At 42.0% G+C, this 27,125-nt stretch overlaps 2 protein-coding genes across 4 annotated transcripts; both read left to right on the top strand.

Moving 5' to 3' along the window:
- Nucleotides 1-180: 180 nt before the first annotated feature.
- On the top strand, nt 181-9,491 carry figla (folliculogenesis specific bHLH transcription factor). Its single transcript, XM_076730473.1, has 5 exons — nt 181-369; nt 1,413-1,559; nt 1,680-1,769; nt 3,504-3,656; nt 9,423-9,491. Exons 1-5 carry the CDS (start codon nt 184-186, stop codon nt 9,489-9,491), a joined length of 645 nt encoding a protein of 214 aa, XP_076586588.1. The 5' UTR covers nt 181-183.
- add2 (adducin 2 (beta)) lies at nt 9,065-27,125 on the top strand. 3 transcript variants are annotated; one of them, XM_076730064.1, is made up of 15 exons: nt 9,094-9,492; nt 14,187-14,384; nt 14,935-15,076; nt 15,691-15,842; nt 16,023-16,103; nt 17,794-17,943; nt 18,282-18,425; nt 18,724-18,822; nt 19,332-19,508; nt 21,333-21,578; nt 22,860-22,976; nt 23,077-23,163; nt 23,275-23,401; nt 24,631-24,714; nt 25,711-27,125. In XM_076730064.1, the coding sequence occupies exons 2-15, from the start codon at nt 14,238-14,240 to the stop codon at nt 25,965-25,967; spliced, it is 2,010 nt and encodes a 669-aa protein (XP_076586179.1). In that variant the 5' UTR covers nt 9,094-9,492; nt 14,187-14,237; the 3' UTR covers nt 25,968-27,125. The 3 variants fall into 3 exon arrangements, with proteins under 3 accessions (XP_076586181.1, XP_076586179.1, XP_076586180.1); XM_076730065.1 differs by lacking the exon at nt 9,094-9,492 and adding an exon at nt 12,984-13,129; XM_076730066.1 differs by lacking the exon at nt 24,631-24,714 and having other exon boundaries at nt 9,065-9,492.

The following is a 27,125-nucleotide window of genomic DNA, read 5'->3' as shown; positions in this document are numbered from 1 at the left end:
AAAAAAAGAGGCGCTGCAGCCTCTGCGGACGCCCAGTTCATATGTAGTACGATTAAAATCAGCCCACTCTGTGATTGACAGCTTCAGGTGGCCGCAGAGGCCTAATTACAGCCGTGGCACAGGTGTGATGTACCGAGCCCTTGTTTCTTATTTATTTAACACGCAAACACGCAGCTCGCTGAGATGAAGGTGCCAGAGGAGGAATTAATGAGCAACATTTTGAAGCGGCTGACAGGCGAGTCTGCGCTCCCCGTTTACAGCAACATAGAGAAGTTCAGACGAGGGAGGGACGGCTTGTACTTCGTGGCCGAGGACTTCAATGAAACTGTGAAAAAAAGAGAATTGGTCAACGCCAAGGAACGCCTGAGAGTGAGTGTTCACCGGAAATACACCGTATGAAGCATTATGTTTGAGGAGGGTAGTCCCTCAGAGGAAGTCGAACTGGGTTACTTTGGCTAACGCTAGCTGGCAGCTGTTCCCTTCCACTGTTTATCCTGAAACAGCTACCTTTAAACGCTGTAAAGGTTATTAAAAACTTGGACGAATCTGATAACATGTCATGAAACCAGTAATACCAACTAGTTGCGGCGCAGCAGTAATGCATTTGCTCAAACTGTCCACAGTTTTTCTCTTTTGGGCTTAATAGGCCAACCACAGTCTGCTAGTGCAGGTTTATTTCCATGCCTTTAATCAACACGGTATCAACATGATTATTAAATACACAGAATTCTACTCATGGTCAATTTTAGGTAAAAGTACAGGCCAAACTCTTTTTTTAAGACGTCTGTATTTGGTACTAAAGCCAGGCCCTTTTAAATCTCATGATTTGTAAATGGAGTTTTGAATGAAGTGGGAGAACGCAGACTAGGTTTTCATAAACACAGTTACACTTGGAGGGGAAAAAATGAATGGATATCAATGTTTCATGATATAAAAACAGCTTTCCTCCATTGTCATTTGTCAAACGTGTTAATGTGGCTTCTGGAGGATATTAGGCATATTTACAATAGTATTGTGACAGATAAGGCTTGTATAAATATTTTGAAAAAGTTTTTGTGACATTCAGTTACGTATGTGGGTTTGAAAAGCACCTCTCAAAGGATGAGTGAGTCCTGAATAACATCTAAAGACCTGTGCCTGCTTGGGTTTCAGTTTCTTCAAATTAGGCCCGAAAAGAAAAGGACATCAACATGGCCTTTATTCCTTTGGCATGATGTACCTGGTTTTACAACACCGTTGTTTCTCATATTGCCAGCAGTGAAGAATGAAGTAAAGACAAATGCCACTGCTTCTTTAGATATGTGCTCCTTTCCTTCATCTTCTCTTTACTTTGTTTAAATTCTGATTACATAACATTAGATATCATTTTATTATCTAATCTAGCACGCAGTTAATGTGAAACTTCTGTGCAGATCAGGAACTTGAACACCATGTTCTCCCGCTTGAAGCGCATGGTACCGTTGATGCGACCAGACCGGAAGCCCAGTAAAGTGGACACACTCAAAGCTGCAACGGAATACATTCGATTGCTTGTTGCAGTTTTGCAGGACACAGATAGTGTAAGTAGCCTACTGCATTCATCAGGACTTTGTCAAGTGTCAAATGTCCTCTGTTATTTTCCAAGGACAGCGCTGTCACTTATTTTGAAATGTTGATTGGTGTTATTTTATGTTTTTCAGGATGATGGCAGTGGGACTGATTTCATAAAGAATGCAATCACTTATGGTCAGACTGAAGGCTTGGGCAGTGACCTGTGGAGAGTGGATGATGTGAGTGTGTTTTTTTTTTTTTTTTTTTTTTTTCCTCTGTGCAGTCATGAGAGGTGATCAGTTTAGTTTATGTAAGCTAGAGTCGTGGTTGAAGAGAAACCATGAGATTTCTCTTTGGAACTAATCCATATCCAAAGTGTGTGGGTGGGGATCTCATCGTTGTATGGGCAGATGTACTGGCTTTGGGGTTTGACCCCTAACAATATGCCTGCCTTTGTTACCGGTGATATCCAACACAAAGCAGCAGCTCTGGGAAAAATCATCTACTGCCATAATGACAATCAAATGATTCTGATATACAGCGTTGTTGCACATTAGGGTTAGATATGAAATAAAACAGTTGCTAAGAGGTTTAAGAGCTTCAGAGTGTTTGTTTACATCTATATTACTGAACAGTATAACAATCACAACCCTCTTTAGCATACAACACAGCAGCACAGTGATTCCTGCATTACTAATCTGAACAGCATTGTGCTCATAAATGTATACTCCCATGGCAGAATTTGTAAGACATGTACCATTCTTCTAAAAACCAGTGATCAGCCAAAATGCATCTTTTATGTTTTCATTCTTTTTGGCAAAAAGCCTCCAGGTCCTTTAAATTCTTGTGTCTGCTCCAGTATTTTTGATAACATGCTGCAGTCATCTTTCTACTAATTCTGACTACAGTCCCTGTGCCACTGTAGCTCACACACTCCAAACACATCAGAGCTCTACCTCAACCTTCACCTCATCAATATTCCTAAATGCAAGTTTTTTACATCATCAGATATATTCTCCAAGGAATGGGGGATATATCCCAAATTTTCCAGGGGTATGTAAATTTATGAGCACAACTGTAAAACACCCTCAAACAAAAGGTCTCCCACATTTGATTTGAGGGTGCCCTGGAAAATCACACTCACTCTTTCATCTCAAATGCATTGAAGTTGAATACAGAGGCGGCACAACAAAAGCGTTACTGCAAGTGGATTTTGAATTTCTTCTTGCATGTGTAAAATGTTTAAACTGTTGAACTCAAATTAATGTAATCTGTGCATGGTCCATTAGTCCATTAGTCATTTTCTGTCCACCAGCAAGCTATGGGTTACGTCATAAAGCTGTCTTTGGTCACGGATGTCCTGTACATCGTGACGAGGATCTGTGCTGCTGCCTCTTCACATGCCTTTCCTGATTTTGGTGCTTTCTAAAAAGAACTGGGAGTACAACATTTTTAATTAGGTGAAAATGATTTATTGATATTACATTTATTCTGTAACGGGTAAATAAATAGAAAGATCCTTCAATAGAAATGTTCAATTTATGTATTGATTTCAAACTCTTGGATTAGGCTTGTACGTAAATTATTATCTACAACTTTGAAATAAAATTCTTTAATTTCTTTGAAATGAATGTCAGTCAAGTCTCAGCTTTTCATCTGATTTCTATGTTCCAAGTGATATTAATTGGAACAGACTGTGTAGAGTGAAGGTGAGAACCTCACAAATTAGATTTTGTTTGGCCTTGTATTGATAAGCCTATCAGTGTATCACTCTGAGCAGATGGCTGTATCAGGAGGTTTTTGTGCTTTTTTTGTCTGCTGTAAAAAAAATATTAGCATTGTATAAGCATGACACTGTTTATGTATTATATATTTTCAATTTATTACAACTGTCAAGGATTCACATTTCAAGCCAAATCAGATATTTGATAGTAGAAGAATATATTTCATCTTGCATGCTTTTTTCCTTGCAGTTGCTCAACATGTCAGAGGAGCACATGGAAGATGGATTTCCCATGCCCCCAGAGACGGTAATAGAGGACGGAGATATGACGAGATTGATGTTGCAGCATTGTGGGTTGCCTGCGTACCAGTTCATCATCCAGGTAGAACCTGATCAGGCTATGGTAAGTCACTTCACGTTCTTAATATTATGATAATTCAATGCTTGGTGTTTGTTAGCTACACTTTAGCCGTGTTTCTGGAGCCATTTTCACGCAGCAGTAACAAAGATGGAATGTTGATGTTGGTTAGGAATCACTCTCCCATTTATTCCATCAGTCACAGGGAAAAGCTGCAGCCACGGCCCAGAAAGAAGAATTTAATGAACATGTGTCATGGTTATATGTTTCCACCTCAAGTTTTTACACTGAATTTGTGCATTTGATTAATTTTTTTTTCTACATACACATATAGACAGTATGGACATACTAACAAATAGGGTGGTGTGGATCCATTTGGTAAGGTACTGTGGTTGATTTGATGTAGCATGAGAGCTGTCTAGATATATTGGTGAGATGGTGATTAGGTTGACATAACATTGATTTACACAGGTGTCCATGAAGGGCAACAGGAGCTCAACTTTTCACTGAAATGAAATTCAAAGTAAATTTCAAGCTAATTTCTTGTCACCTAAATAATTAAACTAAAAACATGGTGTTAAATAGGTGTTTTCTAAAATTTTTGTTTGTTTGCTAATGACTGCATTCTGTTTTTATTTATGTTTTTCAATGCGTCCCAACTTTTTGGGAATCAGGGCTTACTACAGGCTTGAACTTATTATGATTTCCAGTGTTTTGATGAGACTGTACCAAGAAGGTGGTGATTCAGCTCTGGACATTTTTGGCCATAGTCTGTTGTTATGTAATAGTTTACCTGACTGTATTGTATGTTGTATGGAGTTTGTGTCCACCATCTTTAAGTACAGTAAGGGCATCAAAATGAGAGTAATGCACATTACACTGAAATAACACGGACCAGTCATGTGCTGCAGTGGTCAGATGCTTTGATTCCACCCCTGTCGCGTGTATTTCACCACCCTAAGTGGCATGCAGCCCCTTCTTTTACGGAAGAGGGCCCATATGTATTTAAATGAATTCTCCAACTTTTTCACTTTCATACCACATTTACAGTCAGGTTTGAGCATAACAAATTGGCTGTTTAAGTATATGTGATGTGTTATGATGGAAATCTATTGTTTCTTATGTTTAGAAGTGAATGCAATATTGTGTAGATAAATGTTGTAGCCTTTCAAGCACGAGACAGGCAGCCTTCATGTTCAAGTCTAAAGACAGAGCCTTCAAACAATAGGCAATCAGCCACACGTTTAATTCCTGGTAGGAATACGTTACAATTACATCTGGCAATCAACAGTCCATTTGTCTTCAGTGTAACCTAACATCTGTGACATTCAAACTGTCCTTGCAAGTACCTCCTTATCTGATTGGATAATTCAAAGGTGAAGAGGTTTAGATCAAGGCATTGAAGCTTTCCTAGCTGTCCTGGAGTAACTGAGCAATGATTTATTAATAGCAAAATAAGTGCTTCTCTGTGCTTTTTATTAAATGTCAGCCACAAAAAATACACTATATTGCCAAAAGTATTGGCTCACCTGCCTTGACTCGCATATGAACTTAAGTGACACCCCATTCGTAATCCATAGGGTTTAATATGACGTCGTTCCACTGTTTGCAACTATAACAGCTTCAAATCTCCTGGGAAGGTTTTCCACAAGGTTTAGGAGTGTGTTTATGGGAATTTTTGACCATTCTTCCAGACGCACATTTGTGAGGTCACACACTGATGTTGGACGAGAGGCCCGGCTCTCAGTCTCCGCTCTAATTCATCCCAAAGGTGTTCTATCAGGTTGAGGTCAGGACTGTGCAGGCCAGTCAAGTTCATCCACACCAAACTCTCTCGTCCATGTCTATGGACCTTGCTTTGTGCGCTGGTGCACAGGCATATTGGAACAGGAAGGGGCCATCCACAAACTGTTCCCACAATGAGCTCAGTGTGCTGGAATTCACTGAGCTCCTGAGAGCGACCATTCTTTCACAAATGTTTGTAGAAACAGTCTGCATGCCTTGGTGCTCGATTTTATACACCTGTGGCCATGGAAGTGATTGGAACACCTTATTTCAATTATTTACATGAGTGACTGAATACTTTTGGCAATATAGTGTAGCATTGTAAGAACTCAAACATCATCACCTTCTTCTTTATTCAGCAGATGTCTCAACCTTTCTGAGTGATTCTTAGAGCAGATGGCTTGGACCAGGATTGGAAAACTGCCAGGTTGGTTTTAAAAAGAAATCAGTAATAAGAAATACATTTTCAGGTAAAATCCAGAAACCATTCAAGAAGGTGCAAAGTCTTTTAAAGGTCGAACCCTGAAGGGTGTAAATGATTGTATCAAACTCATACTGTAAATATCAGGCAGGTTATATCAGAGGTTATAATTGTATGAATATTAGAATTACTGTTGTTGCTGATGATTGTTATCATTGTAATGAACTGCAGTAAACCCAAGTATGAATAGTGATCTAAGTGTACAAATGTTGCCCCCATGTGCTCTGAAGGATGAAATTTCCGATTGACAGTTGCTACAAATTAGGCACATCAGACATTTTGCCATGTTACATTAAGAAAAGCACAACAGAAAATGAGTGATGGCTAAATTCCATTTGTCTGCTTCAGTTTCCTGGCATTGTGCATGCTGCCTCACTGTCACATGGTCATGGCATTTACTGAGACCCTTGAATAGAACGAAGCCATCTTTAATGTTATCAGCACCTGTGCTTTTCCTACTGTGGCAAGCGAAAGTGTCTGCTGTGACATGACGTCTTTTCAGTGGGCTGCTTAATTCAGTTTTCCAACCAGAATAAATGTTACTTTAACTGACCTCCATCACTACTCTGACACTGTGCTTACAGGCCCAGCACACTCAAACACTTATTCTGGCTGATTAGACCTCTGCTAAAGTTGCTGAGCTTGCATATAGAAGTGATGACCACTCTTTGACTTTTTCAAGCTTTATTTTTTCCTAACACTGGAGTGCAGCAGCAAAGACCTTTTCAGAGGACGTGTTCCCACACATTTGAGATGCACGGTGACAGTGCCATCTTCTGGTCACTCAGTACCACATCACTGAATGTAGTAATTATGGTAATTGTGGTATATTCGATAAAGTAATTCTTGTTTTATGTTTAGGGGCCTGTTGCTTTGAAGAATGGATTGCTGATTTTTCTTGAAGAAAATGCACTTTTATTTGTCTTATTTAATGAAACTTTTGAAACTTAAATTTTGTTTCAGTAAAGCTGAATGTGTTTTTATTTTCATTTTACAAACTCCATCCTTGGCAGCTCTAAAACAAAATTGATGTGACAGCTTCTGTTTTTAACACTTCTGTTTGAAAGGCTTTTTTGTTTTCTCAGTTGAAATCGATGCTTTCTTATTCAACTTCAACAGTGCGTGGTACCAAGTCTTATGTTTGCTAAATATTCAGTGAATATTATCAGCTCTCATGAATTATACAATGAAGGAATAAATTTGTACTTGGCTCTTATGATTTTTTTAATTTGTTCATGTAATTGAATGGTGTGTTTGCCCGTCATGTTTTTAAAACTTTAATAGGTGAATGTTGATGCCTCTCACTTTTTGAGGTAGAGCAGATTGTGTGAGAATGAACATGCTATCCAGGCTGCTGTTTGTCTTCCAAGCTCTCCTCATCTCACCACTAAAAAAACATGCTGCTAACTTAAGATCACCTGATCTCCAGGTTTATTAGCCAAGACGTCCATGGGTGAGATACGAGGTCTTGCACCTTCCAAAAGATGCCCCCTGACCTCAGGCATCACTGGTGGGCCTGTTAGTTGAAGACACTGATAATCTGCGTTAACAGATAAAAGAGAGACAGTGTGGTTGGAGACTGAAGTCAGCCTATGCAATCATTCCCTCGTCAGAGGTCTTATTCACTGATGATAAATCCCAGAAAGGAGGCCTTAAGTACATGGTCCAAAACAGCTGTTACAGTATGGAGACAGCCATGGAGGGTGTTTGAAAGGAAAGCAGAAATTAGATCAATCAGGACCTCCCTCGACATGGTATCCAGATTGAGCCCCAAGCAAACAAGTGAATATTGGGAAATTGTGAGGATTGCAGACCATACACACAGATTCTGGACCCAGTTTTGGAGTGGAATATTCAAATTCCTTGAATTCCTTTGTTTGTCACGTTTGGGGTGTTGCCTGGAGAAAAAGAAATACTTACTGCCGAGTGCTGGCAGCTGCCAAGAAGCAATAACACAAAGCTGGCTCTGGAATGAACCTCCATCCCAAGACAGATGGCATTCAAACAATCAAAGCAATTTACTCAATGGAGGAAAAAAAAAAAAAAAAAAAAAATCTTTTTTTGACTGCAGGGAGACCAATTTACAGAGAGATGGTCAGTTTAGTTGATGGCAGGCAGAGAAAAATGGCTCCAGATTGACTTGCCATGGAGACAGAGAGGCCTACACTTGTGGGTGGAGCGGTCACAGACATCAAAGTAATCATACATTCTTAATACTTTGAACTTATCCTAGGTGTATTTGTTCTTGTATATGTTTTTTTTTTTTTTAATTGTGCGTATGTGTATATACATATACACACATTTTTAAGATATTACAGCATGAATAGATGTGAGAAACAGATTTAGAAGTAAGGAACAAGGAGTGGTAGAAAAGAAGCAGTGTGTGGGCAGGACAGCAGGCTGGACAGCATGAGAGTGAAGTATCACACACATTGGAGCATAAGACAGACAGACTGAATATAAACAGGACGAGTGAATGCCAGAGGTCAGTGCAGTATGGGTAGGACAGTAGAATGACTCTCCTGCCTCATATGATCTGAAGAGGAATAAGTGTGATTGTGGATTGTATATTGAAAACTTTGATTGATAAGCAATAATTTGCAGAAGAAAAATATTTAATTTCAGGTTAAATTTGGAAATATTAAATTGAATTTAAAATTGCAGTTTTTATTTAATCCATTCTGTCATTCAGGACAGATGCCCAGATTAGTATGTGGTATTAGTGGTGTGGTGGAAGAAGAATGTTCTGTTATGTACAAGCAGCAATAACACAGTATAAGAAAAGCCCATTACAAGCAAAAGGCCTGCTGTCAAATAAGCTTTTAAACATGCTCAGCCACATTTAAGGGTAAAAATTTCAAACTGCTCATAATGCCGAGTTGGCCCTTTCAGAATGTTAGATATGTTAAATAACTGGATTATAATTAGGGATGCTTTAACATGTAAGAAACATTTTAATAGTTAACTGTTAGAGGTGATCAATAGCAACAGTATCTCAGATGATCACACTGTGTGTTTTGTTGGACAGATCTTTATTTGCAAAGGTACAAGTGACCACAGCGGTCAAACCCTAACATCTAACTACAGTACTTGTGAAAATATACTGTTACCTTTCCACCACTGTTTCAGATGTGCCACAGCCATCTCGGATCTGTTCGATTTTACAGTGCACAGGCTCTTTTCCATTAGAACAGCAGGTGGCGTCTGTTTGATGTCACACATTTTGTCCGACTTGAACTGGGCCCTGCCAACTAAACAACGCTTTAGGAGACAGCATTAGAAATCCACCAGGGCTGCGCGTAAGCTTTAGGAACACAGTAACCAAATGCATCGCTAAGATTGATTCCCACAGTAGGTGCCCGAGTGGGAGCCCTTCGGACTGTGGACAGGCGTGGCAGTGGGCTGGTCCAGGCGCACTGAGCGATGAAAAACATCAGGGACCATTGATTTGGTATCAGCTGAGGCCTTGAAATAGTCTGACAAAGGGACCCTGGTGTCGCAAGCCGATGCTGAGAGATTTGCTGTGATTAACCACATCTGCTCAGTGTGAGGACGGCTCTGAGCTGTGGGTGTGCCGCACCCACTCAGAAGACACGGTGCTGAGGATGCACTGAGGTGAGTGTACCTGCTAATTTCTGTGTTAAGTTGAATGGAACAAGGCGATCGCGGGGAAATGGCTGGGCGTAGCACACGGTCCTCCCTGACGCGTGCATGTGCGGTGTGTGCGCATTTCACAGATGATGTCTCAGTCTAAACCCGGTTCTGTCCTTGCTGCCTGATGTTTACCCTGTTGTTCTCGGTCATCCCGGATGCGCTGTAGTAGATGCTTGTAGAAAACGATGACATTCGCCGTGTTTGTCTGCGCACAGCACCCTCTCCCTCCTGCCCATGCTTTCATTTCTTCATTGTGCTCTGCAGGTACAGGCTCGTGATGAATGCATGGTCCCATATGTGCAGCCTGTGTCGTGTATTCACATATTGAGGCTGTGTGTGATGTGTGTGTGTGTGTGTTGGCGGTGCCTCCTCAGCGCTTTAGCCACGCAAGGTCTAATCTCGCTCATTAGCGTGCCAGTGGTGGCTTGTTGTTGTTTTCCAGTCGTTCAAGCGATCTGTGTTGCGGACGGTGTCCGGAATAACATGCGGGGAATGAGCTAATTCGGCCATTTGAAATGTGATGTTTTTTTACTGCGAGTTTGCTCGGCTCTTCACAGAGCAGCGCCGTGCAGCGTTGTGGCGCTGCTGGCCTCTGTGTTTTGCGGGTGGCCATTAGCGCATCCTCCGCTCTGCTGGTGCTGAGGCTGCAGCGCGTGCGAGTGTTGCTAGGCAGCCATGCAGAGCACAGGCCGCTCGCGGGTGGAGGATCGGAGGATGCCGAAAATCCATAAAATAAGATACTGTGCGTTCACGTCGAAATATGGTGCCTTGGATGCACAATACGGGGCCCTGCACTCACATGACTGTCCGACCCATCGGCCTGTCCTCCTCGTTCTTTGGCAGCGGGGAATGCAGACATCTCCACCGCACAATGGCCGATGATGAGCCCAGGGTGCGTTCATCTCATGCACAGCAGTGTGGAAGTTCATGTCACTGTCATTGGAAATTAGTTTCTATTATTAACCCTCTGATAATAGATGATCACTTCCGTAAAATATGTCAAGTGTTGAATTACTGAAGAGTGCCTTACATAAATCGAGCATTTATTAATCCTATAAAAGGATTTGCTTCTAGAAATCAAGATTAGATGTTGAAACATGGCTTGTGAGGACAAATCACGGGATTTTGGTATTTTTCTTCAGTCAAAAATAACCTTGATAACAATTTGTAGTTTCTGAAAATTAAACAAAAAAAAAAAAAAATTTAACGATTGGTGGATATGTAACACTTATGGTCTGTTAATTAAGATTATATGAGTTGCAGTTTGCTGGAGTTCTGGCATTATTGATCTGCATTTTCACTCACATGAGGAGTAATAATCCAATAATATGTAGTTAATGGAAAGAAACAACTCTAAAGTCTCCCTTGACTCTCATGGACTTCATCACTTGCCTGTCGTCTGTGTATTTTGATATTGTTTATTTACATTTGGTGTGGTCTTCCACGCTTTCCCATTAGGGGCTGTAGAGACTGGACTGTCCACCTGCACAGTCAGCAAGATGTATTTTACCTCTACATCATTCATACATTAATGCATTTTCATCTTGTGTATCCAGCATTTCTACAAAGCACTCTGCTTGATGTTAAGAATTAATGAGTCCATTTATTCAGGGGTTGAATACAGCAAATTTGCCCTTGTACGTTATATAAACATGCCATAATAATTAAGTGTAGTGTAGGATTACCTTTGTCTTGTTTTGTGTTGGGTTAGGTTGGATTTTTATGTTGAACGTCCTGTGTGAAGATTAATTATGTACAATAAAAATGTTTGGTGGGTGCATGCAGTCCAGAGGTGATGAGGGTTGAATAGCTAATCAGAAAAGCTAATGTGTGACATCTACAAAGTTTTACAATCCATTTTGAGTTGTTTTGTTGAAAACCCTTCTCAAATAGGTTTTAACATGGTCAAAATATTCAGCTTCATCTTATTTTGAAAAAACCTGCTAGTACAGGTATGCTTGTTAGAAACTAGGTAAGTAACTGGTTTGGATCCACTGACCAGCCATTATGACATAAACCTAATGAAAGCGTAGTAAGAGAAAATCAATCCAGAGTTACTTAAGTAATTATATTCCAACCTGCTTCTCTGCTACTGAATGTCAGCGCACAGACACAGACCTCCTAAATCCACTGCAAGTGGGTAGATTTACAACAGTCAGGACAGACATGTATGGGTGCAGATAACATGTACCACATTAGAAAACTGATGGTTTAGTTCACCACTCTCTTAGCAGTGATCAGGCCAAAATGTCAGAGTGCCTCACAGCAGTGCAGGACACCACAGTGAATAACATTTATATTAACTGAGATTCTGCAGGGAGTTTGGCAAGAGCCCAGCTCTAGAAGAGGAGAGAAGTGCAGGAAAGCTGTTCCCCTACTTCCTGAGATTTTCTGAAACAAAAGAGAGGTAATGATGCATCATGGTCAGCCATCACAGAGGAGGAGGCAGTGATGGTGGGCCAGCCGCCAGATCTCTATGTCTCCCCTTAGTCATTAGGACCCTCCCTGGAGAGAGAGGCTTTCTGTCTGCTGCCTGTCAGCAGCTGGGCCCCCTCTACCCCTAGAGAGAGAGAGAGAGAGAGAGACAGATACAGTGTGAGCCAGCCTCTGTTGTGAGAGAGAAGGAGAGAGCTGCTGCCTCAAATTCCAACTTTTACACACTGACTGCTGCTTAGAGGTGTGACATAAGCAAGTGGTTGAAAAGAAGAATATTAGAACTCGGATAACAATATCTAAGTTTGTGATCGCTTAAACCTAAAGCTGACCATTTATTTGAAAAGTAAATATCTTATATTCAATAGCAGTAGTTTTCCTTAATTATCAAAAGACAGTTGTTATGATCTGAGGAGTCAATATAATGCTTGTATGTCCGTGTATGTTTATGGAGATTAGTTAATGCTTTAGGAAATGGCTGATGTTTTTGGATAGCTCATGCAATGTTTCAGTGCTTTAGAGCTCAGGAAGCCTGATGTTGTCAGGCTAAAGTGCACGGTTCATCCAGAAATGCCATTAAAGGTTTAGTCATCTGTCAGAGTTTATCATGTGCAGTGCAATGAGATTTAGTAAAGCACATGGATCCGATGGGACTTTCTTTTGTGCTATGGGAGTGAGCATCTTAAAAACTCGCCCTGGACGTTAAGAGGAAGAGGGACGGCAATGACGATCATGTGATCAGAGATGCACAAATAGTTATGTTACAGTGATGCACCTAATTAAGTAAGTAATTGAGTCAGTTGGTGAGATGTAGCACAGGAGAGAGGGTGTGGTGTGTTTGGGACCTTATCTGCTCCCTGCAGCACTGTGTGTGTGTGTGTGTGTGTGTGTGTGTGTGTGTGTGTGTGTGTGTGTGTGAGAGAGAGAGAGAGAGAGAGAGAGTTGAGTATGTTTCATTTGGGGAGTGGCCAGCTGCTTTCTGAAGATCTTTACGGTAACTCTTTCTCCAATTACTGAGCCATATCACCGGCTAAGCTAACTTCCTGCCAGTGGTTCTGACGCTGCTGTCTGCATGTGAGCAATTACTGCTAATGCTGCGTTTTCTATAGCTCTGCACTTCCACCGGCCAGAGTGCCCTGAGGAATACAGCATCCTTCATGCGAGGGTAGGTTTTTCATCATAATGCTGCCATTTGAAAATACAAGGAAATTGAGGCTTAGTGTGCAGTCCAGTATACGGTTTGTTGTTGTGTTTGCCAACACAAAGCTTTTGTTTTCATTTTAAGGTACAAAGGGATTTTCTTGGGTTTGAATTGTGCATAAGTGAGTTTATTGATTGAACTGACAATTGTTATTTAGTATTGGATCATCTCTGTTGGATCTCTTCATTGTATTTAAGTCCCTTCCTTAGGCAGGCTGTATGTGGACTCTCTAAAGCACATGCTGTGGGTGGTTAAAAAATATTGTGCTCACTGCACTTCTTCCACTTGCACATTTACTTACTTTATTTCCTAGGATAATCCATGATAGCAATGACTTTTTCATCCTCACAGGATTATGGCTGCTGCTTTAGGAGCATATGGCGAGGATGATTAGAATTGCTGTTTTACTAAAACTTAATTTCATAGACTTGCTTCTCGTGATTATTTGAACTTGTTATTCTTTTCCTTCTTTTATCTTTAAATCATGTCTCCTCCATTCCCGCAGTGCACGTGATTTGGCTGCAAGGGTAATTTCACATTGCACATGAACAGGAAGTGTTAAATTGAAACGTATTTTCAAAATACATCTGTGTCCTTATAAAAAGCTAAAAAAAAAAAAAAAAAAGAAAGAAAGAAAGAAAGAAAGAAAGAAAGAAGGAAGAAAGAGAAAAAATTGTGTCCAGCTCATGATGGTAGCACGGATCCAGGATGTTACTGCTCCTGGTTGAGAAATTGGCTGGTACAAAACCTCCCATAAAACTCACCACTGTTTCCACTGCTGCCTCCAGTCTTTGTGCTAAGATACAGGAAGCTAACCTGCTGCTAGCTGTGGTTTCATAATTAATGGACGGACATGAGTGTTCTTCTCATCTAACTCTCAGAAATAAAAGCAAAAAAGCATATTTTCTACAATGCCATTGACAATCTACAATGTGTAAATGACCTCTTATTTGATTGTTATGGCAGTTCTCTAAAAGGTGTTATTTAAGCAGCATTTATGATAGTTTGCTTTGTTTTACAGTTCTCCCCACCCACCCCTGGTTGTAAGACATCCACTGCAAAATTATAGAAGATGAGCAAGTCCCCTACCCCCAAAGGCACCCCGGTGCAGCGCAGCCCCAGTGATGGGGTACCAGAGGGCCTCCAGTCTCCTCAGCATTCCACACCTGGCTCCGGACCCCAGCAGAAGAAACGCATCTCCAGCCTCCTTCAGAGTCCGGTGAGATACTGTCCGCTCTTCCTTTTTTTTCGTTTCCTCTCCTCTAGATGTGGTTATCTCCTCATATTAGAATAAGTCTGTTCTCAAATGCCACTTGACAGCTTGGGCAGCAGTCAGCACTGGAGCCCATTCTGAGTGCATGACTGTGTGTTTCTGCATATGGAAGGGCAACAGTGAGGCTATGTGATGCTGGTGAAGCTGGTGGAGAGGGTGACCGTGAAGTCAAAGGGCTGATGGAGAAAGGCTGACTCATTAGATATGTTTACTCACCCTCGCCACCATAATGAATGAGTGTTTGTTTATCAATGAGTGTGTTCAAAGCCTGCGTGATTTTTATTATGTGAGTGTTGCATCTTTCAGTGCATCTTTCCTATTAGTGTTTCCATGTGGAAAAATGAGACAACCCAGAGGTTGACAAAGAGAGAAGTCTTCAAATCCTACACATAGGGCCTTTAACTGGGTATTACTATGAAACAGAAATTATTTAGAACACCTGGTTTATGTATTCATGTGTGTGTGATAATATGTTAATGACTGTGTTTGTGTGTAGTCATTCAGGGAGGAGCTGGATGTGCTGATCCAGGAACAGATGAAGAAGGGTGGCAGCTCATCCAACCTATGGGCACTGAGACAGCTGGCTGATTTCATGGCCTCACATGGCTCTCCGGCCGCCCTGCCTGTCTCTCCTTCTAGTATGTGGACAACACTTTCAAATAAACCTCGAACATTCAGCATAAACTTTAACCGTGACAGCTTTAGGCCTGGTGTTCTGTTATGTTCCTCAGTGTTTCATTTCTGCCTGAGCAAGGTATTTTTAGAAATAGTTTACTATTGTTAGCCTGAGTAGTAGCTAGTCCGAGTGTTACACTGTTAGCTTCAGCCTGAATGCAAAGTGAATTTGCACCTGCGTGTTGGCCCCAATGTAAAGTTGCCTGGAGCAAAAACTGTACTACCTCTAAAATGTGCTCAAATGTGATTGGTCAGCACTACTCAGACTACAAAATATGCAAATATCTGTTTATAGAGATGACTTCATTGTTCACATGCATGCTCCATGGTTTGCTTGGCTGTTTTGCCCTGGTTAATCCTCTGTAGTGTATCTATCTGCTTCATTGTTAGCTTGATTATTCGGCTTCCATTGTAGCCTTGTTAGCCACACACATTGTTTACCACTGACAGACTTGCTCTATAAACACAAGGAGGAAGTCACCTGGCAGTTTTGCCTGTCAGTATGTTACCTTTTTGCCATTAGTTTTCACCGCTCTCACTCTGTCTCTGCTTCTGGTTTTCTCTCTTCCTTCCACAGACATGATGATGGTGACACCCATCAATGACCTGCATGGCTGGGAGCCTGGCAGCATGGTGAAGGGGGAAAGGTTGATGCGCTGCAAACTGGCCAGTGTCCATCGTCTGTTTGACCTCTTTGGCTGGGCCCAGATCAGCCGCACCTGTCTCACTGTTAGTTCAGCTACCTATTCACATTACATTCCTGACTTGGTCTTTGTTTGTCCTTTTATTGTATGGCTCAACACACACTTACTGAAGAGGTGACATCAGTGGTAGGTACAGAAACCGGGGTCTGGCTTTACTTCTTCATCTGTGTGTCTATACTAATCTGTGTGTCTTCCTCCCTGACAGCTGCGTGTTAGTAAAGAACAGGAACACTTCTTGGTGCTTCCAGATGGCCTGGCCTACAGTGAGGTGACTGGATCCAGTCTGGTGAGTAAGACTAACGCTGCCCTCAACTGGAACTCGTGAACTTGTAGTTCGGACATGGGATGCGCACATTTTGAGTGTATATGTGCACATTTTGAGTGTATATGTGCACATTTTCAGTGTGTGTGTGCACATTCTCACTGTGTGTGTGCATGCATTTTAGTGAATGAAAATAGTCAGTGTGTATGTGCACATTTGCAGTGAGTGTGTGCATGCATTTCAGCCTAATCGGCCACTCTTAGACAAAGGAAAAGCATATGGCTGTTGGGAATATCAGCATTTTCCTCAGTCATATTATAAAATTACAAAGAAAAACTCAAATTGAATGAACTTCCAGGGCCATTCATGCAAACATTAGCACACACATCACAACTCATGAATTCTCATGACCACGGTAAACACCAGCCCATTTGAGGGCAACATAATCCTGGTCAGGATAAAGGTTATGCATTCGGGGGGGCAGAATATTAGAATATGAGAAGCACCTCTTAGTATGATGCAGTCAGGTTTGACACCATCACTAACTCTGACCTCAGCACTCAAATACAACATTGACTTAAAATCTTCTTAACATATAATCGAAGTAACTGTCAACAGAAAATGAATGTTACACAGTAGGTATCATACAAGTGGATTTCATGTCAGAACAGTTGTATTGGATTGCATTAGATTGCACAGTGGTTCATAATAAAGTGGGCTCTGAGTGTATGTGGACTGTTTACACAAAGGTGTATTTAGTCCTCTAATGTTATTGATATGATGCTATTTTTGATTGCGTTATAGTATAATTGATCAATAATGCGCTGGTACAATGGTCTGTGTCTGTGGGATTGTCTATTTGATCATCTGCATTAGAGTGTAATGGACTCTTGCTTTATTATTGGTAATGTACTGACCGATGGATTTAAAATATGGATTTTTTTTTCTTTTAAATGATTAATCATTTAGTCTTTAGTCAGAAAATAGTGAAAAATACTTGACTTAAACGATCAATCAATTATCAAATTGTTACTGATTAAATGTCTGCCAACTGACAAACAGTTTTTCAGTGAGTCGTTTCTGCTGTAATTACTGATGTGCATATTTTCTTGGGTTTTAATGTCTTCAGTGTTTGATGCTTTGCATGCTGTCCCCTTGAATACAGACAGTAGAGAGAAACGAGTGAATCTGGGCAACTATCATATCATTTCACAACATTAAAATGTAGTTTTTGTATCATAATAATTGTGACTAATATTATGTTATATTCTAGAATAATATTATATTATGATATAGCTACAACCACTAGCTGCTGTCAGTTTCATCCATAACTGATCCATCAGTCTTCAAAAAACCCACATCAAGGAAAACAAAAATTGTAATTTGAAGCAAGTTGCATGAAGTCCAAGAAAAGATGCACAGCATTCAGTCAGGGAAAATCTGCTTTTATGCACAAGTTTTACAAGAACCAGTGTGTAGGATTTAGTGGCATCTGGCTGTGAGGCTGCAGATTGAATACCCGTTGCCTCACCCTGCCCACAGTGGACCTGAACCTCAGCTGGTTTGTCTGATCTGGGCTGTATTCAATCTCTGCCAATAGATCTCCTATGTCTTGCACACTGGGCCTTTAAAACTGATTTTATGACAAATGCTGCTTACATTTACATTACATTTTACAGATTTGATGATGACTTTTCTTCCCAAACATTTCCAGGTGAAGGTAAACATCCTGGGTGAGGTGGTAGAGAAGGGCAGCACCAACCTGGGCGTGGACACAGAGAAGTTCAGCCTGCACTCGGCCATCTACTCGGCCCGGCCAGATGTTCGCTGTCTGCTTCACCTCCACACGCCGGCCACGGCTGCGGTGAGTCAGCCTGGCCTCGGGCCAAGGAGAGGTTGGCGCTGGCTCACAGCTCTGTCCTGTATTGTTTAAAGGAGACGCCATTACACTGGTCACATCCAGACACACATGCAAGAATGAGGGATTTAGCAACAACACAGGATGACATTACATACACATTTGAGATCATTGGTAATTAACTAACTTCAGTATTATTGCACAGTTTATCAATTGCAGTCTCTGAGCCTGATAACATGATATCAGTGTCCAGCAGGGATCTGCTTGTACAGCACATTCATCATGGGGAATATGAGCCTGTTTCATGACCTTTGCTGCCACGACTAACAGCTGACTGTCTCCAGGTTTCTTCTATGAAGTGTGGCCTCCTGCCACTCTCCCATGAGGCTCTGCTGGTTGGTGATGTGGCTTATTACGACTACAATGGGGTCATGGAGGAGGAGGAGGACAGGGTGGAGCTGCAGAAGAGCCTGGGTCCAACCTGTAAGGTGAGCACACCACAAGAGTGACGACCTTTAATCTGACACCTGATTCGTGGGTCGTCCTGCTGTGCCTCCCACATGGGTTGTTTCAGCTTTATGAAGGCATGAAGAAAAGACTTACGGTGATGTGGTCTTACACCAGATTAATTACTGAAGCTGGTGCTGATGTGTGAGGAGTAAAACTGGGGAGCTGGTCTCCGTGTGCCTTCTCATTCTGAAGTGGTATTTCTCAATAACCTGCAGCTATCATGAACTAGAAATAATGATTTTAATCCTGTGTAAATGTTGACTTCATGATGTGTAGGTTCTGGTGCTGAGGAATCACGGCATTGTGGCTCTGGGGGAGTCTGTGGAGGAGGCCTTTTACACCATCTACCACATCCAGGCTGCCTGCCAGATCCAGGTGCTACACACACACACACACACACACACACACACACACACACACACACACACACACACACTATACTGACTAACAGCTGACGTACTGGAGACAAAGTGCTGCCACTGTACATGTGTGGGTGTGTGAGCATGGGAGAGTGAGCTGGCATGTGTACATAATATAGAGGCACCACTTTTACACCTGGGCATTTGCCCTTGTCTTGGTACCCTTTTACTGTAATTCAGCCAGCAGCTCTGCACTGCAGCATAATACACTAAAGAGTCTCGCGTGCCAAAGAGACACTGCAGTAATCCTACAGGACCAACAGTGGCCTGTAGGCAAGCAGATATGTCACTGTAAGGTCATTGATGTTTTATGCTTTCCCCTCTCACAGTAAATATAGTTATGATGTTTTTGAGCAAGTGTGTCTGTGAAGTAGAATTTGGAAAAGCAAGAAATGAGCTCAGTAACTTTTTATAGAGGATAAAGAGAAGCTGCAACTTGTTCTAAATCTTGTGTTTTTGTCCAAGGTGTCAGCTTTGTGCTGTGCCGGCGGTGAACAGAACCTTATTTTGCTGGACCGGACCACCCATAAACCCAACCCAACCGGCACTGTGGGCTGGGCTGGCTCCACCTTTGGACCCCTGCACAAGAGCCGCATCGGGGAGCATGAGTTTGAAGCCCTGATGAGAACTCTGGATAACTTGGTACGCAGCATTTACAGAGAGTACTGCAGTGTATGAACGCAGTTTTATAATGTCTTCTCTGGCTCATGAAGCAGCTTTCTAAAGACTTTGAAAACAACACTGATCAGGGACATCAAGGACATGGAGCATGGTGTTTGAAAGGCATTTACCAAGCATGTGTAATGAGCTATGCTTGTGTAGGATCCCATACTAAGGAATATAAAGTCAGGATATCTCATTCTCTGCTTCATAGATTTTAAACGTTCTGTTTTTTTCTAAATGGGTCTCTTGCGATTCTCCCAACATTGTGCTAATTTGCTAGATTATCCCATTTAAGATTTGCCGGAATTAAAAGGGTGGCATGCTAAAAGGTTTCACTTGCCTCGATGTGTGTGGGAGGTTTGCTGATTCACACGAACTGCAGGATCTCTGTCAGCTGCAGTCCTTCATCTAAACCCGCTCACTGTGGCGGCTGCTTCTCTCACCACTCCTCCCATGCAATATTAAAACTGATCTGCTAGCAAACAACACAAAAAATATTCACATCCTGCTGTGTAGACCAAGTTTTATGGAACATTTGCTGTCAGACAGTAATGACAGGCTCATTTTATATTGAAAGTGAAAGTTGGCAGAATTATAACTACCATTCATGTCAACATCCAAGTCATTCAACTCCGGGACACTGGTGCTTGATAAGATTAAAGTGACGGAAAGACAAATATTAATGCCTCAGATGAAGTCCTTCAAGGTAATTCAATCCACATGTTACGGGTACCGTGCTATGTCCTCCGTGCACAGCATTTTTAACCCTCACACGACCAACTTTGCGATCCTGCAACCAACTTGTGTTGTCTGATGTTGTGAACACTTGCTAGTCATAACCTTGGGAACATCTCCCATTTCTACCCTCTATCCGGCATCATGTGAATGCAGCCTAAGCACTGTGACAAATACACCATTTCCTGTAGGCGCTTCACACTAACAGCATAAAAGCCTTCCTGTGGTTTACCAATAGAAAGCTTTTAATGTAAAGCAGCAACAGTAACTAAAGAGCAGATACAGTCACAGCTACAAACTGCAGAAACTTCTGTACTACACAAGAGACTTGGTGAGACTTTTGAACACGTGGCTCCAGCTCTACACAATCACACGCTTCAGTTGATAAGATTGATCGCTCTCGTTTCTGCTCATTGAATTTAAGACTTTATCCATCAACCAGTTAGCTTAGCTTGGCATAAAGACAGGAAATGGGGAAACTGCTGGCTTGGCTCTGTCCAACATTAACAACATGCACCTACCAGCACGTCTGAAGCTCACTAATTATATATTTGTTTAAGGAGCACAAAAACAGAACTGTAGAAATGTCAGGTTGCGGTTTCACACGGGTCTTTGCTGGTTGTCTGGCAACAGTGATGCGAACACTCTAGAAAGTCACAGCCGAGATATAGTCCCCAGATATAACCCCACATAAAACTTGTTTTTAGAGTTCACCTTATTTTTACAGATTAAGCAAACATGGTATGATGTGTTAATACATGTTGGAGGAGCTGGACGGCAGATTTTGCTTCTGTTCTTTAATTTGTTGAACTGTTCCTTTAAGTGCAATAACATGGCTTGGTTGAGGAAAGAGAGCATAAAGGTTAGGCTCTGCTGCCAATCAGGATCAGTGCTGTTATTCCCTGCTGTGGGACCACAGTGGATCCGATTACAGCTTCACGTAACATGGTACAGCTAAATTGTTGCTGTAGTAGACCAGTGGAATAGTTTGTGCTTTCTGGACAGAAATGGGCGTGATGTCTGAAGCACGCATACACCCTCAGACTTCTTTCTACCGTTGTATTTCAGGGCTACCGTACGGGCTACGCCTACCGTTTCCCTGTGCTGCTGGAACGATCGCGGACACGGAGGGAGGTGGAGGTGCCCGCAACTGCTACAGCTTTCCACCAGTTTGATGACGACGGAGTCCACCCGGCTCTGAGGCAGCACCCCTTTGCCCAGCGCCAGCAGCAGGAGAGGACTCGATGGCTCAACACCCCCAACACCTACCAAAAAGTCAGCCAGGAGCAAGCCAGCCCGGGACACCGCACCACTGTGAGGCTCAGGCAATCATTCTTTTTCGTTTGGTGAACAGATCACACTGTCAAAGGAGTTCAAGAATTGTCTAAAATGAAGTTGCAGACCAGACATGTTTGAAATGTGATGCTCCATAAACATTTCTCTGCTAGTTGTTCAACGTAGTTTCCACAATGTTGTGCAGACTATGTTACATTGTGGCCATCTTCTGTGTGTCAGTTGGGGGGATAAGTGACAAAAATGCATCCTACTTGTTATCCCCCCTCTCCATCCCCTAGTAGCAGAGAGAGTGCAGGGGCAGAGGGCCTGTTTAGTTGAATATGTTTGAATCTGCCTCACTCATTGATACATTATCTGAATCAGCCACAACCATGGCTTTGAAACATGAGTAGCCTCACTGTTCTGTGTATTGATCAGTTCATTGTGCTGTCCATGGTGCTGAAGCAGCAGACAGATATGGAACTGTGCCTTTTTCTCTGAGTCCTGCCCTTCAGTTTCATCTTAGGTCTATAATATTCTTTAGACTATGTGCTATAGATATTCACTTCCATACTATATCGTAGGCTTAAGGTTATGGCTGAGCCTCCCCTTGGGGGAAGGGGGTGCTCCCATTGGGCCATCCTTTCTGTTAAAAATGAACAAATCACTGACTGATCATTCAGGGAGGGATAGATGGACTGTCTGTATTGAGATGTACACCAGGCATGAAAAAGAGATGTGACTTGATGCTTGCTAAGGTTTGGAGCTATATTTTAAGATGAGTGATGTGAGCAGGAGTCAGATGGATTTGAAAAGAAATCGATGTATTTGATGTGCTCTCAGCCAAAGCTATTTCTATATCCAAAACCAACACGTTTCCCTCTGATTCACATGGAGGTTGAAGAACACTGCAGAGCATTTGTTATTGTTTCTACGTACTTTAGAGAAAAGAAGAAGCAGAGCTGCAGTGATGAGTCCTTCAGAGATGAAAACAATACCAGACTGGTTGTCTTACATCAGTGGGAGGAGCTCGGCTCTCCCTCTCTGTTTTCTCTCCTCCTCAGTCCCTCCCACCCTCCTCTCTCTCCTCTTCTCTGCATTGCAGGTGAAAGCCCACTGCTCTGTGATGACTACTGCAGTGCAGAGTCTGCCCTCTGGTGGACAAACACCCATATGAACAAAGCTGCTTGATAAAAAGATGCTTTTCTAAAAAGAAAATACAACTTTTTTAAGGAAGCAAGTGCCTGTTTTCTTATTAGCACAGACAGGATCCTCTATGTGAGATTGGTTTGACTTGATTGTTGGTTTTCTTTCCCTCAGTGGTTGAAGACAGAAGAGGTGACACAAGCTGGCAGCACAGCCATCAAGATAGAGAACCCAAACCAGTTTGTGCCTCTTTTCACCAACCCTCAAGAGGTGATTGAGACACGAAACAAGGTAAGAACTTCTTGCGTTTGGCCTTTTCTGTCCCCCACAAGTCCCATCCTTGTCCTCACCTGAATCAGAAATGTTACACAGATGTTTATTTGCTCCTCAGATCCGACAGCAGAATCGTCAGGACATGAAGACAGCAGGACCACAGTCTCAAGTCCTCGCCAGCGTTATAACAGTGGACAGTCCTCCGGTAGACTGCAGTCTCACTGCTCACCAAGCATCTGTCCCTTTTCCCTTTCTGAGTCCTCCTCTTGAGCTGCGGAGTTAAAAGCTGTGATTTTGTGTCTCTGCTTGTCTTTAGTCTCCAGTCAAGCCACCTGAAGTCCCACCAGAGCCAGAACCTCCCAACCCCTTCAACGAGCTGACAGACCAGGAGCTGGAGGAATACCGCAAGGAGGTGCAGAGGAAACAGGATGGAGGGACCAATGGTATGATTCATTCAGCTCAGTTAGAGTACTGTACTTCACTCTTATGATTTATCCTTAAAGCAGTATTAGCATATAGTGATTCAGATTATTTTCACTTGCTTTGTGTGGCTAAAGGTTTATTGGTGGACATTACACACATGTGATAGTTGAACATGTCATTCCAAATCCATGAGCATTAATCTGTTGCTGCATCAACCTCCACCCAAGAAAGACCTGCCAGCAACTGTTGGAAGCTGGCTGCAGGGATTTGCTCCCATTTAACCTAAAGAGCGTCAGTCAAGTCATGTCAAATTCATTTCTGAAGTACACTTCATACAGTGCAGGATTAATGTGCTTGACACACAACAAATATGAACCAAAATATAATACAATATAGATACATGTTTAAATGCATATATACAGGAAAATATGTCCTAAAAGACAACCTGGACGGATCCCTGGCCTGATGTACGTAGACGTGCTCATCATGTTATCATGTAAGCACGTGGTAAGGGAAACAGGAGATGCTACAAAATAGGGAACAGATAACTAATAAAACGTATGCTTTTAAAATCAAAGAAAAAGAAAAAAGTAAACAGAAGAATAAAATAAATTAAATATTAATTTATAAATTAAGTATTAATTTATTTTATCAGTTAATTGAAGGTAAATGAAAAATAAGAAGCTTTTCTCATTTTTTTTTACCACCTGGCTGGAGGTTAAGGGAATGCCATGAAGCTTAATATATCTACTTTAATTATTAAATGAACTGCATTTATTATTGATGTATTCATTTAGATTCATGTATTCATTTAGATTCATCTGATAGCCTTTCACTGTCTTTTACTGGTGCCATCGGGGTGTCCATACAGTAGTGTAGTAAAGGCATCTTAATATGCTACCCCTCACTTTCACTGTTAGTTCATCGCACACTTTCTTCTAACCTCCTTAAAGGTGCTGTGTGTAGCATTTTAAGTATCAGTACATACTTTCAATTACAAATCAAGCATATTCTACATCTAGTGATAGAGACGATCCTTGACTACTGTTTGAAAATAACAAATGATACTCACTTTTGAATGTAAAATGCTACACACAGCCCCCCGACACAAGCTTGTGACTGTCATGTAAACTGTGTTCACTTCTCTTTGCCTCACAAATGGAACTTCCTGCACAGTTGAACCCTCACTGTTACTCACTGTGTGTCACTGTGCGTGTGTGTGTGTCACTGCGTGTGTTTGTGGAAGTAGGGGAGGAGGTGGCAAGTGACAAGGAGTCTCCCCCTGCTACCTCCCCCACAAAGGGCCCTCCGCCCAGCCAGCCTCCTCTCTCAGGTGAGGCTTGGCAGAGCGCTGACTGTCTGCCCTGCTCGCTGTGTTCACTGACCAGCAGCCTGCTCCAAGCCTTACGTACACTCGTGCTTCTGCCCTCTCATGCTTCAAATGCTCACTGACAATCGTGTTACACCTCCTCATATGCAGTTGATGCTGTCTGTGTTCAGTTAAAACACACATTCAGAAACAACTAGAACATCTAATGCCAGTTTTCTGTATATTCACACAGAAGATTTGCTCTATAGATTAGAAGTATACTTCGTTCCTATGGTGGTGAACGTCTGGGCTTTGAATTATTCAGGCTAGCCATAAATTATGGTCCAGTTTCAATCCAGACTAAATGTCAATCAGACAGATGAAACTGTGAGACAGGCTGTTCTGTGGATTCTGTGGATTAGGATGATAACTCAGTCACCTCTGGGGCTCTTAGTGATGTTTGTAGATACCTAAAGGTGTAACATGGTGGTCAGGGTTTGTTGGCGTGTGCAACTGATCCTTGTCGTGAAAGACATTTTGACTTGACATAGCAGGAAAACACAGTTTCGGCTTCAAGTGTTAATAGCACATGTAGCTCTGGCAGTGAGCCAGCGTTGCTCTGGAAATGGACCACCTGTGTAAGTCAAAATGTCTGGAACCATTCTGTCACCTGAGCTGTTGCTGTGTGATTTACATTTGCCACATTTCATCCCTCTGTAGGGAAATCCACCTGTCACTGTACCTACTGTATCTGTTGTGCTCTCTCCCTCTGTGTCTGTCTGTCTGTCTGTCCTTTTCTGTGTCACTCCACACTGATTCGTAGGGCACACTTCTGGTGCTTTGGTCTTGTCTCAATAGTAAGTACAGAGAAACTGTATGACAACCCACATCTCATTTAGCAAGCATGTTCATTTGCAGTGACATGTCTTGCATGTAGCTTTGCAGCTCCACCCCACTCAAGCTGCTCTGTCTGGTTGCTAAATGTCCTTTGTTCGTTTCATTCTTTCTGACTCGGAACAGAGGAGGCCAAGACCGACTCTCCAGCCATACAGAATGGAGGCGAGGAGGAGAAGCAGACAACAGAGGAACTGGAGAAAGGGATGAAGGCTCTATCAACCAACGACACCTCCTCCACACCCGCTGCTCCGCCCGCCAAACCGCAAGGTGGCACCCCTGAGGGTTCGCCCTCCAAGTCCCCTTCCAAGAAGAAAAAGAAGTTCAAGCCGCCATCGTTCCTGAAAAAGAGCAAGAAGCAGAAGGAGAAAGCAGAGACCTGAGGCGCTCAGACACACCAGACCTCGGTGAAATACTACTGTGAAACATTTCTTAGTGTATGACGGAGTAGCAGATGAGTTAACCACATCAGATCTATTCAAACGCTGTCAGTAAAGATGTCATTCACAGACATGGTGTGCTAAATTGACCTTCAAATACTTTACTGTAACATTCGTACTCACTGGTTTGATCTATGTGGTGATTCATCTTAAGCAGGTTAAAAAACACTGATAATTATTTTCACATACTATTTGACCCAGGTCGGCTCCAACATTTTGACACACTACTTCTTGTCTCTCACACACACACAAACACACACACACACACACACATACACAGAGTCCCTGTATTGCTCATGTCTTATTTCCACCTGCTGTGCTATCAAACCATGACTTCACTTCACTCTATAGGCAGTCAAACATGTTCCTTTCTAAAACTGGGAGTACTAGTGTGAACCTGTGCACTTACAACTGTTTCATACCATTTTTTGTACCCACAACTTTACAAGACACCGTGGAAATTTAAGTTCCCTTGAATTATGCACCCCTTGTTCATGTATAGGCACTTATCATATGTACATTGGCATTCTACTATGTTGCATCTGTTCATCATCATAGGCATCTTCTAGTCATGATTTGGTTCTAATTATCAGATAGATGTTGCAGGTATACAATGTGAGCACAGGTGCAGTACATGTAGAAATACACTGATAGCTACTGATTGTGCTCTTCTGATGGTTTTGTGTATAAAAAGATCAGCCTATTGACATTAATACAGCAGGGATGAACAAGGAAAAAGACGGCGGGGAAAATATACTGGCTCGCGACAATACACAAACCGCTATGAATGCCACTATTACCCAAAAAAGGATAATGCATAAAGAACTTGTTGCTTGTCAATGCAGTTTGAAACTCAGAAATAGAAGATACTGAAGGTACTAAACATTCCACTTTTCTCATTTTCTTTGAAATGTACGTGTGCAGAATACCTCTTGACAGTTGTAATTATTTTCTGTTTTAACCAGTAGCTGTTATCAAAATGCTGATGTGTGATATTTGCTCATGGTTTTAATTTATTTTATATTAGGATGTATAAGTGAGTGTTGCAAGGTTACCATGTATCAGTCATTAAAGATCAAGTTTGATTTAAAACCAACTGGA

Source organism: Chaetodon auriga, chromosome 5, assembly GCF_051107435.1.
Source record: "Chaetodon auriga isolate fChaAug3 chromosome 5, fChaAug3.hap1, whole genome shotgun sequence".
NCBI lineage: Eukaryota > Metazoa > Chordata > Actinopteri > Chaetodontiformes > Chaetodontidae > Chaetodon > Chaetodon auriga.
The sequence above is the reverse complement of the archived record's forward strand: the minus strand, read 5'-3'. Positions and strand labels throughout refer to the sequence as shown.